At 45.7% G+C, this 13,920-nt stretch overlaps 1 protein-coding gene across 1 annotated transcript in view; it reads left to right on the forward strand.

The window, feature by feature from the left end:
* Positions 1-11,698, forward strand: part of LOC137784556 (venom phosphodiesterase 1) — a 21,324-nt gene extending 9,626 nt beyond the window's left edge. Inside the window, exons 10-25 of the mRNA XM_068575329.1 lie at positions 1,060-1,125; positions 1,245-1,317; positions 3,041-3,149; positions 3,548-3,667; positions 5,530-5,561; positions 5,685-5,812; positions 6,346-6,415; positions 6,617-6,704; positions 7,065-7,237; positions 8,988-9,033; positions 9,208-9,362; positions 9,839-9,974; positions 10,793-10,870; positions 10,960-11,092; positions 11,282-11,438; positions 11,525-11,698. Of these exons, the coding sequence (XP_068431430.1) occupies positions 1,060-1,125; positions 1,245-1,317; positions 3,041-3,149; positions 3,548-3,667; positions 5,530-5,561; positions 5,685-5,812; positions 6,346-6,415; positions 6,617-6,704; positions 7,065-7,237; positions 8,988-9,033; positions 9,208-9,362; positions 9,839-9,974; positions 10,793-10,870; positions 10,960-11,092; positions 11,282-11,438; positions 11,525-11,698 (1,738 nt within the window). The remainder of the gene's footprint in view (positions 1-1,059; positions 1,126-1,244; positions 1,318-3,040; positions 3,150-3,547; positions 3,668-5,529; positions 5,562-5,684; positions 5,813-6,345; positions 6,416-6,616; positions 6,705-7,064; positions 7,238-8,987; positions 9,034-9,207; positions 9,363-9,838; positions 9,975-10,792; positions 10,871-10,959; positions 11,093-11,281; positions 11,439-11,524) is intronic.
* The last annotated feature ends 2,222 nt before the right edge of the window (positions 11,699-13,920 follow it).

The raw sequence follows: 13,920 nt of genomic DNA on the forward strand, positions 1-13,920 counted from the left end.
AGAAAGGTTCTTTCTAAAAATGTTGACTTTTTTTTCTGGAAACTAAGCTTTTATTCTGAAAACGGGTTTAATGAAAGTCCTCGGCTGTCCATAAAAAGCCTCGTAATGAATAACATTCAGCAGCGAGACAAAAACCTGACGGTGCGTTAAACCCAACACGTTGCAGAGCTTCTTAAGAAGTTTTTATCACTTCAGCTGAAGTCCTGAAGATACACAACATGTGTGTTGGCCCATTGCCAGTTTATGAGACAATGAGCAACATGCAAAAGGTTCTACCAGCTGTGTTCACACATGGTGCTGGTCTCTATGAAGATAAGCTCTGGAGGTGGAAACTCCTTTTGTTTTTGCCGAGGGTGACTTTGTGGTCCTTTTAGGTGTCTTTGTGGTCATTTTGGGCGTTTTCCTCGTGTCTCTTTGAGGGCCTGTAGACCTGTTAGGTAATCCCTCCACGTGTCGGCCACTAAGAAGTATCTGCTGTTGTAGACTGGGGACAGATCCAGTCACCATTGTGGCCTTTGTCTAGTCTGTTCTGTGTGAACTCAACCTGAACCCCTGGTTACCAAGAGTCCCTGAGTGTCCGTTACGGCCATTTTTTGGAAAACGCCAAGACATACCCTCAGAAAAGCATGTGTATAATATTCATTTGTTGTGGTATTGTTATAAAACTTGGACTAGATAAGGCTTCAGGCTGTGTTTCCCATTCTGTTTCCCAGCTAATAATGCATCTATCATCATCTGCAGAAATAGCCAGGAGGAAATAGACACCTTCTACTTCAGTGTGTTCAAACTTCTATCACTCAATGCCAGTACAACTTACAGTGATTCTGACTGTTGGGGGAAAGCTCTGAGTGTTACCTTCCAAAAGAGACCAAACCCATGCATGTACTCCTCATGGTAGAGGAGCTTTCAATGTACTTTGGGTATGTCTTGGATCTGCGTTTTAGGGACCTTTTACAATCAAACAAGCCAAATCCACAAAGATCTTCCGATTCTTTCACGCTACAAAACCTTTTAAAACAACGTTCTCTCTTTCCTTCTCTTTGGTTGTTGTTTTTCTAGCAAAGTGCCTTTTGAAGAAAGAGTGTTGACCGTGCTGAAGTGGCTCCAGCTGCCCGATGACGAAAGGTTAGTTGCTGCTGTTTCTTCAATAAAGTGCTGGAATCCGGTCGCTTCCATTCAGAAAATGCTCTACATGTTTGTCTGGTGACGTTGGTGCGAATAAAAAGTGAACTTTTTTCCTCCAGACCAGATTTCTACACGCTGTACCTGGAGGAACCGGATAAATCTGGACACAGCTACGGTCCGGTGAGCGGAGGGGTGAGTCCACCTGACCCTCTGAAATAATCTTTCACGACATCTTAGGGTGTCGACCTCATGTGACATCCACACCCAACGTCAATCAAACCGCGCTGGAACGAATCCCATCATCGTATCAGACGCGTTAGCCTCGGTGATGAGTGGTAATGGACGACGTTATCTCAGATGAGTTGTGTTATCGCCCAACAACAGTCTGAAGTCCTTTTGATGGGCCGCTGATAAAAGACCTCCATTACAGGAGATTGCTAATAAAACAATTGGAATCCCATCAGCGGCGTCAGCGTATTCACAGAGGTCCATAAAGAGCTGATAACGCAACACTTTGCATGTTGTTGTCTGCGTGAAGACACCTGGTCAGGGGCCCGGGCATGTTCTCTTGGTACTAATGAGGGTTCCTGCTTGGTTCTGCAACTCAAAATCGGACCTAACGCCGTCACACCATCAACTTAACAACCGCCCTGAACTTTCTAACCTAGAATTCATACAAACGTAGCTTCAAATACCACCAATCCTCAGTCTTTCTTGCTTGTATATATATATATATATATATATATATATATATATATATATATATATATATATATATATATATATATATATAAATATATAGATATAGATATATATAGTTGGTTTAATGTTGGTTGCTTGGAGCCCCAGTGAGCCAGTGACGCTTAAGCACTGACAATAATCTCTTTCCACCATCTACTTGTGTGTGTACTTGGCCTGGGAGGTGACCTCCTCCCAGTATAATCAAACATGTGGGTTAATGGCTGATTCAGAGAGCAGGAGAACGTCAAACATTTACAGTGGTGACTAAACAGGACAACGTTGTTGAGAGCAGTCAGTGTCTCTCGTCTATCTGTCTGTCTCACGATGACATCATGATTTATCCACGTCCGCTGCAGGCCGCCTGCTCATTGGAAGCATGTGTGCAGTCACGCACATTCACACTGTACAGACTGACAGAGTTAACAAAAACGCTAGAAGCTCATCTGACGGTTGTAAACTCTGATTGTTCTGATGTGCAAACACTTTTAGTGGACGGAAATGACGGCGCCGCTCGCCCCAGAAGGGTTACGTCGCTGCCCCACGCAGCGCGGACTGGATAATAGGGTCCGGATTAAAAAAACATTAAAGTGAACATTAACATTTTGCATTTGTGCTCCATTGTATGGAAGCCCAAAAAAAGTATGGCAAAAATAATAATAATTTTGCCTTTTTTTTTGTTTTTTTCGTCAACTCTTTTTCCTTGACTTTTTTTTTTGGACTTTTTTTTGTTGACTTTTTTTTGTCAACGTTCCAAGAATCTTTATTGACAGAAAAACAAGGACCGGCTTGAACACAGCCCGGGCCCAAAAACCAAAAGGCACAAAACCAGAATCACGTTGGGACTTGAAGGGAATCTGAACTAAGACATTTACACAACACCGAGTAACACAATACAAACCAACAAGGAGACAAATGGGGTTTAAATACAAGAGGTAACGAGCAACAGGTGGACACAATGAGGGCAGCACAGGTGAACACACAATCAGGAACCAGGTAGACGCACAATCACCAGAACAGGAAGTGCAGAGACGCAGGACACAAGACTACAAAATAAAACAGGAAGCAAAACTCAACAAAACCATACAGACTCGGGAGGCAAAGGTCTTTTATTAAGAGTCTTATTAAGAGTATTTCCTTTTGACTGAAACACTGAGGAACACTGTGTTTGTTCCAGCTGATTGAAGCCATCCAGGGTGTGGACAAGGTCATCGGTCAGCTCATGAACGGCCTGAAGCAGATCGGCCTCCACCGCTGTCTCAACATGGTCATCGTGGCGGATCACGGTAACGCTCATCCAACAGATCAACCTCAATCATGCACATTCCACATTGAATACACCCAGTTCTACTCGTCAACGATACAAAAGCATTCCAGCCCGGTGTTTATTCCTCAGCCATCAAATATCGGCGCGATGTCCCGCCCCTCAGTGAACGACGCACACGCTCCAGGACAAGCGTCGACACGTCCGCGTCGCTGTTAGAATACATCTAGCATGAGTGAAGTAAAGGTCACTGGGATGTGACAAAGAAACACGTCCACCTCGCAGACTGTTGTTGGAAACCAACAACGTGTTTGGCTTTGTGTTCGTTGCCTTTCACCATCGAGGCTCAGTGTGACCTGGTTCTGCTACCAGATTTTGGGATGTGGGAATAATTCATCTAACGGCTGATCCCTGCTGCAGGTATGGAGGACACGAGCTGCGACAGGAAGGAGGTGCTGCAGGAGCTGGTGGGCGACATCAGGAACTTCTGGGTCAACGAGGGAACGTTCGGACGCATCCGAGCCAGAAACAACGCGGCGTGTGAGTATAAACACTGAGGCTGCACTGACGGTATAAACATCAGACATTTCACCCGATGTCATGTACCTGATAAAATATGCTGCTCGTCAAAATATAATCGAATACAACGATACCAGGCAAGTTCAAGTACTCTTCTTCTATTTTACCCTGTAAAACTTCTCATAAGCCATAAACAGGTGTCATGGGGACCCTGAAAAAAGACTCAAAATCGGGTGAAAAATTAGAGAATCGTCAATAAAACATGTTAAAAATATAAATAATGGAGCTATGAACTTGTTCTTTGGTCCACATGTTCCTGGGACATGTGAGTACACACAATAAGACACGCCCACCTTCAATAAGACACGCCCACCTTCAATAAGACACGCCTACCTTCAATAAGACACGCCCATGTTCAATAAGACACGCCTACCTTCAATAAGACACGCCCATGTTCAATAAGACACGCCCACCTTCAATAAGACACGCCTACCTTCAATAAGACACGCCCATGTTCAATAAGACACGCCCACCTCCAATAAGACACGCCCACCTCCAATAACGTGCGTGAGCAGCATGAAGCTACACAACACAGACAAAAGCAACACAATGACAATAGCGTAACCGCGATAGTTCGGGTGAAACTCCCTCGCCGTCGCTGTTCTGGGGTTAGAGAAAGGCTTCTGGTTTCATGTGGTTTCTCACAACGAGCAGAGACATGAAAGCGTCATGTGACCTCCGGACGCCCGGCGCTGAGCGCTGAACCTTCTCTTCTTTTCAGCAGCACAAAGCTCTGCGGGGCCGCCGGGCGGCGGCTGTTGTGTCTCGGCCGAGCCGACGTGCTCTGGAACCGATCGCACGCGGGCGCAAATGAAACCAGTCGAGCGCGAAAGATCGCGTGCCATGATACCAGATGACACATCCCAGGTGGGGTGAAGGGCAATCCCAATGATACTGAACCTCCTGGAGCCTCAGATACTTCCTCGAGTACACGTTCATGTAGTACGCTGTGTACTTACTCAACAGGGTAGTGTCGTTTAAAACGCAACACAGTTATCCGCTGTTTTGTTTTTTTGCTGACTTGACATTTTCTTAAACCCGAACTACACCTGCTCACACGTAGGAACTCATCTGACCACGATGACATCACTTTGACCGAAGACCGCTCGTTACACACAATTACAAACCTCAGACGTCTGCAAAAGAAAGAAGTTGAAGATGTTTTTCTTCATAGGTTTGCAACGGTAATCAAAGCTGGAAGATATTTGCAGAAACTTGTCGTTTTCTTATGAACGAAGGGCATGACGAGTGCGTGAGCGATGCTGATAACAGCACCAGCGCTTCGTGTTGACGCAGCTTTAGTTTCATGGCAATCTGCCCAAAGAACACCCAAAACAAACCTTTGTTGGAATAAAAAAAGGTTTGAATCCCTTGTCCCTTAATGCCCACAGGCACAATTTGGGGTTGATGTTATCTCGAGGTCTTTAGTTCCAAAAGCACCTGAAGTCCCACCGAGAGCAGTTTCTCATGAAACCAGACGTGTGTCCGCCTGTTTATCTCCTCATCCTGTGATTACCACAAAGTACATGTTTTAAGGCCCTGATATGGGTGTGTGTGTGTGTGTGTGTGTGTGTGTGTGTGCGTGTGTGTGTGTGTGTGTGTGTGTGTGTGTGTGTGTGTGTTTCATCATGCTGCAAAAGATGCTCCACTGTAATCATTCTGTTTCCTTCTGAAGCTTCAATAGAGATTGTTTGAAAAGATTTCCTCCACTTTTATATCGGTTCATTAGATGAAGTCACCGGTCTGGTTCGGTGTCACAATAAATTGGATGCATGTAAATCATGACGAATAATCCGTTGACTTCCTTCTTTTCCTCCTCCCAGTGGACTCAGCCGGACTTGTTTCCAACATGACAGTAAGCGCTCAGCGTTTCCACTCTTATGAAATCACATCTATAGAAACTGGTGCGCCAGGAAAACCTGCTGGTCACGGCACTATCATTACAAAACATAATCACATGTGTTTGTGGGGATTTCAGTGCAAGAAGCCAGACCAGAAGATCAAGCCGTACCTGAAGGCCGACCTGCCGAAGCGCCTCCACTTTGCCAACAGCCGTCGCATCGAAGACGTCAACGTCCTGGTGGAGCCCAAATGGCTGTTTGAGAGGTATCACGTCGGCCATCCGTCGGGTGTTTCCTCGGTGCAGCGGCAGCCTGGAGGAACGCATTCCCATGCGATGGTCCCTCTGATGCAACCCAAACGGTTGTTTTGTTCTTCTTCACACGTTTTCCTGTGAATGTTTAGCATCCCGTGCGATCACGTCACCTGTGCTCCTGAAGTGTTTAGGCAATGAAACTACCTGTAGGAGTTCAGCAAAGGTAACTGCACAAGTGGTACCGAAGTTACGAGATAAATAAGTCAATGTGTTGATAAAAATAACTACAGAAGTGGCGTCACTTAGGTACCAAAGTACTATGGAAATTGCTTTAATTAAGCGCCGATAATTGACAAATTAATCAATATTTTGGTGAAAAGGCTCATTACTGAAGTAGAGAAGTTATAAGATAAAAGTTCAAATAATCAAACTCATAAATCAGTGACTTTTAATCATCACATCTGGTCCTTTACTCCTTCCAGCTCTGCACACTCAGCATTTCAGTGATTATCAGACAGATGTCTAACTCAAAGAGTCTCCACAGGTATCCAGGATCTGTTTCCTTCTGCTCCGGCGGAGCTCACGGCTACGACAACGACGCTGAGAGCATGCAGGTGAGGATCCCTCTGCGTTCTGCTCAGTCAGCAGCAAAGTCTCCCGAAGTCTCTGCTCCCTCTGCAATATGGAGGAAATGTTCCTCTATCGTTGCAATTTACTGCAAGAATCCGTTATCCAGAAGTTTCCATACTTTTTGAAATCTTGTTTTTTTCTTCCAACATGGCCGCCGTCTTGTCTTCCTCCCTCTTTTCTTGCAGGCCATGTTTGTCAGCTATGGACCAAAGTTCCACTACAAAACAGAGACCGAACCCTTTTCAAACATCGAGCTGTACAACCTCATGTGTGGTGAGTTCATGGCCGTTTGCTGACACGAACGGTTAGCATCCACCTGCACTGCAGGCTGGGACTTGTTGTGGATTAGCTGGATTAACTGCATCAGGATAATCATAAAGTATTACCTTGTTGTAAGTCACTAGTGATCAGTATCTGCTTTGTTACCAAGCTGTGAAACCAAGCTAAATTTGCAGAGCATTTTAGAAAGAATATTCTGATTGTAGTGGCTCCAAAGGCAAAAAAAAGCACCAAACCGTTTACATTAGCACCGAAGCTAGCTAAAGTAAAGCTAACTAAATGCTAACTGTGATGCGTCATATGCATGCATTCATAATTTCAGTCACAAAACTAAACGCTCACCGCTCCGTGCAGACGTGATGCAGATCTCTCCCTCCGACAACAACGGGACCCACGGCAGCATGAACCACCTGCTGCGGCGGCCATTTTACACACCGGCGCCCCCCGCAGAGCAGAGCGCGCCGGTTCAGTGTCCGCTGGTCAGCCTCGACCCCGCTGACACCCTGGGGTGCTCCTGTCCCGGCCTGGTGGGTATTGTTACGCGTACACACTGCAGAGGAGAGTGGACATCGAACCCATGAACGGAAGGGACCGTGTTTGGAGTGACTTTGGTAGAGACCTGTCAATCACCTCGTAGCCCCGCCCCCTAAAGCGACTCCTGCTTTATGGTCTGTTTGACTCTAACAGACCATAATGTACTAAATGAACATCACGCTGTATAGAAGAAGACTAGAAACTAGAGATTGAGACATAAACTCATGTTTACAAAGTTTACTGAGGGAATACATCAAGAGAAGTAGAGTCACTTATATAGACTTCTATACAACCAGAGGAGTCGCCCCCTGGTGGTCAGGAGAGAGAATGCAGCTTCAACACTTGAAGCATAGACTTCTATACAACCAGAGGAGTCGCCCCCTGGTGGTCAGGAGAGAGAATGCAGCTGTAACACATGAAGCATAGACTTCTATACAACCAGAGGAGTCGCCCCCTGGTGGTCAGGAGAGAGAATGCAGCTTTAACACATGAAGCACAGACTTCTATACAACCAGAGGAGTCGCCCCCTGGTGGTCAGGAGAGAGAATGCAGCTTTAACACATGAAGCATATACTTCTATACAACCAGAGGAGTCGCCCCCTGGTGGTCAGGAGAGAGAATGCAGCTTTAACACATGAAGCATAGACTTCTATGCAGTGCTTTGTTTCATTGAAGTGTTAATAAGGATGAATCAACTTTGCCAATAAAGAAAATACAGATTTACCATTTCATGAAAGAAATGAGTAATTACAGCAATCACACAACCTGCTAACAGATGTGATGACTGATTATAATTATATTTGCTCTTCCACAGAAACCATCCTGAGCTTTTCTTTCCCGCTTTTCACTCTGCTGCCAACATCCTGATAAACGCAGTCGCCGTGTTATTTGGTCACGTATGTTGTGTTATTCCAGACGCTGACCTCAGATGTTCAGATTAGAGGCTCAGACTCGACTTCCTTCTGTTGTACTTCACATTGGTGTTGTACTAATACTATGCTGGGTTTATATTGTTCACAATGCTCTCAGAATGATATATTTTACACTTGATGCTCTGCTTCGGGTGCATAACGTGGATAAATATAGTTATTTTGTGCCATTTCATTGGGCGTCAACCCAATGAGTGTTGTGTTAAAAATAGATCGTCACTCAGCATTGGGCGTTGCACACACACCCAGTCTTCTAGAGTATTTTTGTTTGGTTTGTTTCCACCTTCTGTGAAACAGTGTGAGTCTCCATAAAGCTGCAGCAGGACGTCCACACGCCTGAAGACTGGAAACTCATCTGTTCAGGCTTCACCTCGATCAACCATTGTCGCCAAAGCACTTGAGGGAGTTCAAAGTATTTGCTGAAGCTTTACTCGCGTGATTTTTGCATTTTTTGGGGGGATTTGACCCACATTGTTTTGGATGAAAGCAAATTAGTGGATATTAACCGAGGCCTCGGTCATTGAGGGGAACAATTCAGAAACATCATGCAAACTGATGATGATGATGGTGATGATGACGACGGTAAAGGCAGGATGAAGAGGAGCTCTGACAAATGGAAAAAGCAAGAACATCTTGGGAACACAGCGAGTTCAACGCAGAGTTTTCTCGGGTTAAACTGTTGCATAACAATGTAAAAGTGTGTTTTTTATTCATCCACAGTTCGCTGTACGTCAGCACATTTGATTGTGTAAATGTGTTTCATGCTCGACAAAACATTCATTTATCAGCGTTTGGTTTCTTCTTCTCTCTCCAGAGCGGGAACGCCATCAACGGCCGTCTGAATCTGACAGCAGAGGAAGGTGAGTTTGTTCCTTAAACGCCTCTCAGAGCTCTGAACTCTTCATTTGTTTCATTTTCTATGAATACTTGTGTCATCATCGCAGCTGGATGCACGTTGAGCTTCCTTCACATGACTGGGTTGAACTTTCATCAACCAATGCGTGAAGGGACGTGAACCTTTTGGTTTCTTTCAGAAACCGCAGCAGAGAAGAAGCACCTGTTGTTCGGTCGCCCGCGGGTGCTGCAGCCCGACCGGCGCTACTGCGTCCTGCACCACGAGGCCTTCATCAGCGGCTACGGCGCCGACGCTCTGATGCCGCTCTGGAGCTCCTTCACCGTCCAGCGGCCGGTAGAGTTTAAGATATTGGATTCCTGAATCTCTCATTTATGGTGATTTCATTTCCGGGTGAATTGGCCGTCACGTTGCTATATGAAGATCACTATGAAGAGTTCTGGCCGTTATTGTAAAATAAGACACGCCTCCAATCAAATATGTCTTCATATTTAACTTTAGGAATCCAGAAAATACTTTGCATCTCCCATTTCACCATTTTATAAGTAAAAGCAGCAACATTTCTTTTTATGTTGTCCTTGTTGGCTTTGTTAATAATTCAATTTAATTATTAATGCATTCATTTTGCTTCCAAGGACTTTGGTTCTCGTGAAATTAGATGCATTGTTGAAACTAAAAAGGATTCAAAGATGGCCGCCACTGCAAAGAGCTCCTCCCGGAGTAAAAAGAGCCAAACTGCTGGTTGGTAGCGTCCGGAGCTAACGGCTGTGATGTAACCGGAGCTCAAGGTTTCCTGGTTTTCTTCCTCGCAGAGCGACGTGGAGCCGCTGCCGCCGCCGCCGGCCGACTGTCTGAGGGCCGACGTCCGACTGCGGCCGTCCCAGAGTCCCAGATGTGACCAGTACGCCGCCGCCGGGGACCTGACGCACGCCTTCCTGTACCCGCCAAGTACGTACACTTTACTGCTTGAAGCTTTGAAAAACAAGCCCGCTATGGGAAGACCTCGCCCGGATGCTCTGCCCTGAACCCTGGAATCCTCATTGTTAGTTTAAATACGACATTTTATCACTTTTTGCTGTTTACACACAGATTTCACACAATGTTTGCTCATGGACATTTGGTTTAAAGTCATGGGAATATGGTTAAAAATCATGGAAATTTGATTTAAAGTCATGGAAAGTTAATTAAAGTCATGGAAAAGTCATGTAAATTTGGTTAGAAGTCATGTAAATTTGATGTAAGTCATGGGAAGTTGGTTAAAGTCATGTAAATCCATTGGTCAGTGTGTGTATGAACCCTGAAAACAGTCGGTCACAGCTGTAAAAACAATAAAAGGTATGCAGGTAAACGAATGATTAACCATGGATGGAAAGTTCCACACGGACACGAGGTCAGAAGGTCAGCGGCTGGAGAGCCGACGTGTCTCTGGGAGGAAATTACCAATGACCTCATGCTGTCGCTTCTCTGGAAATGAAAGCTCACACGACGCCGCCAGTGTTGCTGGAAATATCCGCAAGACTGAGGCAGAACTTTTGGTATTTCCTCTTTCTCCTGAGAACTGGAGGCCTCGGGTCACAGAGATGGAGACCGGCCCACACGAGTCCTTTTGATCCCACCGCCGCCCTCAGAGGGAAAGAGACAATGCAGAGTTCACTTCCTGTGTCGGACACCTGCAGTTCTTCTCCAGGAGAACGTCTGAATGTGAAGCCTCCTCTGCACCCCGGTGTCTTTCTGCTTGAGCTCCATTATTCCTCGTGTCCTTCCAGACCTGAACCAGACGGCGGACCAGCGGTACGACGCCCTGCTCACGAGCAACGTGGTGCCGATGTTCCCCGAGTTCAAGAGTGAGTCGTCGCTCAACATCGCGGCAAAAGAAACGCTTCCTTTGTGTTTCCTCCCGTTGAGTTCGAGCTGCTCTTCTCTCCTGTTGCAGAGATCTGGGACTTCCTCCACGGCACCTTGTTGAGGAAATACGCCGCCGCCTACAACGGCGTGAACGTGGTGAGCGGCCCCGCCTTCGACTACAACTACGACGGCCGGTACGACGCGCCGGAGCAGATCCAGCAGTACGTAACCAAACTGAATTATTATCATAATGTTTATTATTGTCTCTTCATTCACAAGCTTTAAAAAGAAATTATGTCAACGGAGAAAACTGCAAATGTTTTGCATTCAACTAAACTGTGAATATGTCCTCAAGTAAGTGAAGTCACTCCAGTGTTGCGTTGGCGATGCCCCCCCCCCCCCTCCTGCAGGTTCGTGTCCGGCACCAACATCTCCGTCCCGACCCACTTCTTCGTGGTGCTGACCAGCTGCAGGGACGCGGCGCTGCCGGCGAGCGCCTGCGTCGGCGAGCTGCAGACGGCGTCCTTCCTGCTGCCGCACAGACGCGACAACTCGGAGAGCTGCAGGGTGAGAAAAGCCTCACGAGATGACTCTTCATCCACGGACCTCAACCTCCAGTTTAAAGCGTGGTTTCGTGTCTTTGTGTTCTGCAGAGCTCACAAGCTGAAGCGCTTTGGGTGGAAGACCTCGTGTGGTTCCACCAGGCGCGGGTCAGGGACGTCGAGTGGATCACGGGATTGGACTTTTACCAGGACAGCAATCGACCAATCGCAGACCTGCTGAGGATGAAGACCCGCCCCACAGCTGCCACTCACAGGAAGCAGTGAACAGAAAGCGTCCGTGTTCAGTTCCTGTAAAGCTTTGAAGTCTTCGTCAACTGGACTCGATGTCTGAATTATTCAACAAAGTGACTTTGTTTATTTATTGACTTTTCACCTTTGAACTGTTTGTATTGTTTTCTTGTTATTATATTCCTTTTGTCACGATGTTTTATAATCTGCTCGTAATTTAGTTTTATAATCTGCTTTCAGGCAATGCAGACGAGAGAGAACGAGTATTGAATGTGTATTAAAATGGTAACGTGACAATGTAACACAACAGTGTAACGTAACAACATAACGTAACAATGTAACACAACAGTGTAACGTAACAACATAACGTAACAACGCAACAATGTAACACAACAGTGTAATGTAACAATGTAATGTATCGATGTCAAGTGACAAAGTAACACAACAGTGTAACCTAACAACACAATGTATCCATGTCACATGACAATGTAATGCAACAATTGTAATGACCATTTCAGATAAACCTGTTTGATTGTTTGTACATTTAAGAACGGAGTAAACAACACCAGATAAATGAATAACGAGCATCTTCCAGTCGTTTTTGTTCCATGAACATCGAGCGGCTCGATGCAACACAACGCTGAGCTGGACTTTAAAGGAACAACAGACACATTTACATGAATGAAAGCGGAGGAAGACAGACGCCATCGACCGATGACATCACAGAAGTCTGAAAGCAACTGGAGTCCGGTTGGTGAGACGATCTCCTCCTGGCAGCACGAGCTGTTTCACTTCCATTCAACTGGACCATGAAGCAGGGTTTGCTTTAGGGCGGGGCTAGCTTGTGATTGACAGGTCGCATCTACTTTTGTCTGCCGACTTCAACCCTTTCAGCCTGTTTTTTCCCCACATGGTCTTTTAACATCTCGCTCCTCCGAACGTAGCCGAGCTCCAAACCAGCGGCACGATGACCCGGTGCTCACAGAGCGAGTGGGTGAGATGATGCAACGTTTCAGTGTCATCGTCACTGGCCAGCGTCCATGCAAACAGACACACAATGGGTCAGTGTGACCTGGTTCCTGGGCTTTCCCCTCCGCGTCATGCTGGTTCACTGGCGAGGGTCAGCACAGTGTGCCAGTGGCCGACGGTCAGCATGAGCACGACCGTGGAAGTTGATGGAAGATTAAGATTGTGTGACGGGACTTTCCAGAGGGTTTGGTGGGCGACTCGTCTGGTTGTAAAACGTTTAGCTGGTCACAACCGGTGAGTGGTGAGAAAGAGATCTTCTTCTGCTTCATGGGTTTCTCATTTGGAGACGACAAAGAATGGATGCACACATCCAATGATGTCCAGCAGAAACATCATATATATAACATTTAAAGAAGAAGAAGAAGAAGAAGAAGAAGAAGAAGAAGAAGAAGAACAAGAACAAGAACAAGAACAAGAAGAACAAGAAGAAGAAGAGATCAACAGGATGAATCTCTGCTGGAATCTGCTGTCCTTTCAGCACTAAAACAGGAAATCACCGTGTGTGTGTGTGTGTGTGTGTGTGTGTGTGTGTGTGTGTGTGTGTGTGTGTGTGTGTGTGTGTGTGTGTGTGAAACTGGACATCTGCTGGGCTTCGTGTGTTATTTAGTTTCTTTTCCTTCATCCAGGTGACGATGAGCGCGTCGTCACAAAGTGAAAACACTTCATTATATTAATAATATTTAATGATAAAAACATGTGTGATGGGTTTCTATAACTGATGCAGCAGCAAGTATGACGGTACCATGTAAGAAGAGGGTTTTGGCTACTTTTAGCTTTTTCTTTGATCTATTTTTGATATCCATATAATAACAATAATAATAAATATTACACCGTCTTCTTTGGCTCAGTAGAGGAGTCACGTGACCAGAGTTATTGTGTGCATTAATAATAATTCAGTGACATCTTCTGAACCCGTCAGCTATGAGGTTGTTTCTCCTGCAGGGAGCACTGTGGCCTCCAGGTGTCGCCAGAGACGCTGAGAAGAAAAAGATCCTCACAGTTTACTATCAAGCACGTGACGAGAGGGAATCCTGGAGATGTGCTCCAGCGATGAGATGCCATACTTCAAACACGTCCGCTCCTCATTCATATACACATGAGACTTTAATAACATGCCTGCACTCTCATTTGTTTGTTTTGTATTGAACAATTTCATATTTTATATATTTTGCTCTGTGCTTATTGTGACGCATCAACCAGCTTAAATAAGAATAATAAGAATAAACAGT

The sequence above is a fragment of the Clinocottus analis genome, unplaced genomic scaffold, assembly GCF_023055335.1.
Source record: "Clinocottus analis isolate CAN_PGR_092001 unplaced genomic scaffold, fCliAna1.0.p SCAF_14, whole genome shotgun sequence".
In the NCBI taxonomy this organism is placed as follows: domain Eukaryota; kingdom Metazoa; phylum Chordata; class Actinopteri; order Perciformes; family Cottidae; genus Clinocottus; species Clinocottus analis.